Source organism: Crocuta crocuta, unplaced genomic scaffold (genome assembly GCF_008692635.1).
Source record: "Crocuta crocuta isolate KB4526 unplaced genomic scaffold, BGI_CrCroc_1.0 scaffold695, whole genome shotgun sequence".
Lineage (NCBI taxonomy): Eukaryota > Metazoa > Chordata > Mammalia > Carnivora > Hyaenidae > Crocuta > Crocuta crocuta.
The window spans coordinates 412,603-417,070 of NW_027528855.1; the positions used below are offsets into that span (position 1 = coordinate 412,603).

Consider the following 4,468-nt stretch of genomic DNA (forward strand, 5'->3'; position numbering starts at 1 on the left):
ACTACATATTTTAATACATAATTATCCTTTGTTTCCTGTTATTAGCTTTTTTTCTCTGGCTAAATTGTAACTTCTGTGGGGACAAGGGGCTAAGCTTTGAGTCTAGAGCTGTGGGTCTCCAAATGGGGTCTGATAGTCTCACCATCACCCCCTGGGAGCATGTCAGAAATACATGTTCTCAGGCCCTACACTGGACCTACTGAATCAGAACTCCAGGGTTAAAGCCCCGAAATTTGTGTTTTAACAAGCCCAACAAGTTATTCTCATGTATACTCAGGTCTGAGAACCAGAGGTCTCTAAGACTGTGTGGTAGGCAATTTAGTAAATAATGATTGGAGGAATCTAGCCAGTCATTTTGGTGGATTTTCTATCTTTTGATGTTTCAAATGATAAATTGATAAATTTTTTTGTCTGTAGTATTGATGTTATGTTTTTTAACTGTCTTAAAGAATTCATATTTATATTAATGAATTATAGTTTGTTTAGAAACATGGAAAAACCAACCCATTAGATCAGTATTTATCATATTCTAGTCTGTAGATGGGTTCTATGGAACTAACCTTGGGAATATTTAATAATACAGATTCACAGGCTGTACTCAAGAGAATATGATTTAGTAAGTATGGGATTTGGACCTGCAATTTGTATCTTCTAAAGCACCCCAAATGAATCTGATATGTAGTCCCTTTAGAACTACACTAGACTCTCCACTTCAATCCTTTTTACATTCATTCTTTCTGCAAATATTTATTGAGCTCCTACTTTGGTCTGGGCACTTGCTAGGTGTTGTATTCTTCTCCATCTGATCATCTCCATGGGCAGCCTCTCTGTGCATGTTATGAGCCATCTAAGCCTATAGCTTCAGAGTTCTCTGATGTACTCAATTCTGAGGAATCTTTCCAGTATTCTGTATTGGCCAGCCACTTTCATGCCCATATCCTGAATCTTGTCACTCAAAAAAAATTGAACCTCTGAGGGGGGCCTGGGTGGCTCAGTCGGTTAAGCATCTGACTCTCGATTTTGGTTCAGGCCATGATCTCATGAGTTCTTGGGTTTGAGCTCCACATTGATCTCCTTACACTGACAGTGTGGAGCTTGCTTTTAATTCTCTCTTCCTCTTTCTCTGCTCTTTCTGACACACACTCTCTCTCAAAATGGGTAAATTTTTAAAAAAATTAAAATTGAACCTCTGAGTGTCTGAAATTTTACACTTCAAATCTCAAACTACTCTTTGACCATAAATGCCTTGTCTTCTGGGCTATTTTTTTTTTCTTTTACCCTTGTTACACTTGTTCTCATTGAGACATCCAGGTTCTTTAATTCTCTATTTTCCCCTGGTTTTCTCTCTTTTAGCATCATCTGATTTCTTTTATCCAACCTATATCCTATTGTCTGATACATGAATCCATTCTTTCCAGCTCCTTTGTTTCATTAAAATTGAATCCACACCATTTCTCTGTTCCTAGATCTAGGTTCCTAGGAATTCTTTGAGAAAATCTCACAACTATAGATCTGTATCACAAGAAATTCCCAGTGACCCCACTTAGTGTTTCCAGCCACACCACTCTACTTGATGTTTACAAAGAACATGCTTCTTCACCACTCTGATATTTTCACACAGTGTACCACCCACTGATTGAAATGCTCTTATACATCTTCCCATCTCCACTCTTCTTTATCTGACTCACCGCACTCTGGATGCAGGTCTAAGCTTAGAGTACACCTCCTCTAGGAAGCTTACCCTAAACCTCTGCCCCACACTGGGTCAGTCTTTTTTCTACCAATCTCTACTTATCTCTGTTTGGAATATCTAAATGTGATATAATTATCAGCTTATATATCTCTCTTTAATTCTAACTTTTAAGCTCCTTGAGGGCAGGACCCACATATTATTCATCTTTATGTCTCTAGTATTTAGAATGGTGTTTATTTCATAAATGAGCAAGTATGTTAATGAGGGAATTCATATGAGATAAATTGATCTGTACAATTCAAGTGTGAGTAAGCTGGCCGCAATATGACATTTTATATAAAAAGGAGAAAATCACCTCTAGGACTTTGGACTAATCATTTCACCCCTACTTTTCCCCTTGGGGATTCTCATTAGAAATTGGGTAGACTATCTAACTTTGGATTTCAGTAATGAATGTTAGAAGGCTGAACCTAAAACCAGTGCAGTACATTTTGAAATAATAAGATCAAGTTGAATTTTGCTTTGTNTTCCTGACTCTTTTGGCAGAAAAACCTGAGATGACCTGACCTGAGACATTTTCTAGTTCTTATTTAATGCTTAAAATGAATATTCATATATTTTGTTGTAGAAATATTACTGTGTTTGATCATGAGATGTTGCCGCAGACTTCATGGGAGTGTCATGTAATATTCAGTATATCATGTCATATTGCCTTTGTAAAACCCCAGATATTCTGCATTCTGAAACGCATCTGTCCCCAAGAGACTGAGAACTACGTAGTTTCATTTTTTTGATTATCATATTTTTTTGATACTGAAGTTAATAGCTCAACAGAGAGGCCATAGGTAAATCATAAATGTATTTTTGGCCTTCACCCACTATTTCATTTATGCCTGGAGATTTTTTTATGATTAATTGAGGAAAAAGTATTTATTTGCTTCATATCTATCTTACCTAGTGGAGCTCAGTGACAACCTAATAATGCAGTTTGAGGGGAGAAAAGTGAATATTACCTTCAAAGTCATCATTTCAAAGGCAGCCTTATCAATCTCTGGGCCCCACATGCTAAGTAAGAACCTGGTTGCTCTGTATAGCTAAGTAGCACTGTCTGGAGCCAGGGGTCCTCTTCTGTACACTACCTAGCTTTGAGCTGAGGATAGGACTGTGTATCTGTCATTCCCTCTTGATAATATCATATGCAAATCTTTCTTTCTCTTTTGGGTTTCCATCCATATCTTTGCTTTAAGCATTTTCTAGTTTTTCTCCTTGGCTTGTGCTTAGGTCTTTAGAAAGTGAAAGCTCTTGGGACACCTGGCTGGCTCAGTCAATAGAACATGCACCTCTTGATTGTGCAGTTTTAAGTTCATGCCTCACATTGGGCGTAGAAATTACTTAAAAATAAAATCTTAAAAAAAAGAAAGTGAAAGCTCTTATAAACATAAATATCCACTAACATTTCCTGAACCCTCATTGGGTACCAGGTTCTCTGAGGTATATAAAGTTACAAGGTAAAGCTCTAGCCTGAAGTTATTTCCAAGCTCTGAGGGGGGAAAGGGACAGGTTTGCATAGTGAGTGAGAGATTGCTTTTTAGATTTAGGCAGGTTTGGATTTGAATCCTGGCACCACAATGAGTAGTCTGGTGATGTAAGGCAAGTTACTTTCCTTCTCAGTGCCTCAGTTTCCCCACCTGAAAAATGAAAATACCACATCAGGTCATCATGAAGATTAAATAAGATTCTGCACATGAAGTGCTTATACACAGGTCTTGGGACATGGGAAGTCTATCACACTTGTTGTTGTAAGTCATTATCTGCTAATGCTTCAGTGTGGTCTAATGGAAAGAGTCTGCATTTTAGAGTCAAACAGACCTTAGTTCAAATGCTAGCATCTCCATTTACTGTCTATGTGTGTCCTTGGGTGAGTTATTTTACTTTTCTAAGCCCCAGCCTAATTGTTTGGAGAACAGGAAACACAATATACATCTTATAGGATTGTTGTGAGGGTTAAATGATATCAAGTATGTTAAGCACCTGGCCAAGTTCTTAGCCTGTGATAGGCTCTCTGGCATCCCCAGCCCTGACTGTTCACACAAATTTAATGAAGTACAAGATTGAATTCCAAATGATCGCAATAATGAGTGAAAGTGCAAACTTGTAAAATTGTAGAAGATAATATAATATGAACTATTACTCTTTAGTTTTGAAGTTCATAGGAGGGGAGAATCCCTATAGGCTAGGAATAAAGGGAAGGCTACCTAGGCAAATATCATATAAGCTGGATCTTGAAGGGTGAGTAACATTGATGCCAGCAGAGGGAAGTAGGACAGCATTCCTGTTGTGGAGGATCAAAATGACACTATACAGAGTAATAGTAACGGTTACAGTGATAAATATGAGTGAGCCAGGTACATGTTTTCTATCCTATTTGTTAAAAATAGTCAGGTGGGAATGTGTAAAAAGAGTTATGTAGGTAACTAGCCTTTTCCTTGTACCCCATCATTATTTTCTTTTATAACCCACCATTGTTATTGTTCTATCAGTGTTGAGAAATAAGCTTTCACTTTGAACTTCTAATTTTACAGCAAATGGGCCAATCCTTTACAAAGGAGAGTCAACAGAATTATAAAGGGTTTGAAGAAACAAAGAAAGAAGCGAAAGAAGAATGCTGAGGTATCAGGGACAGCAGCAGAAGATAGGAAAGATTAGGTGGTGGAACAAAGGTAATTGGCAGTAGGATATAAAATTGAAGTATGTAATATTTGATTCTTGTTTCCT

The 4,468-nt window shown here is 37.5% G+C and overlaps 1 protein-coding gene across 1 annotated transcript in view; it reads left to right on the top strand.

Annotated features, from left to right (window-relative positions):
- FMR1NB (FMR1 neighbor) overlaps positions 1-4,468 on the top strand; it is a 31,706-nt gene that overhangs the window by 24,971 nt on the left and 2,267 nt on the right. The window contains exon 4 of the mRNA XM_077756046.1: positions 4,276-4,413. Within this exon, the coding sequence (XP_077612172.1) occupies positions 4,276-4,399 (124 nt within the window). The 3' untranslated portion in view covers positions 4,400-4,413. The remainder of the gene's footprint in view (positions 1-4,275; positions 4,414-4,468) is intronic.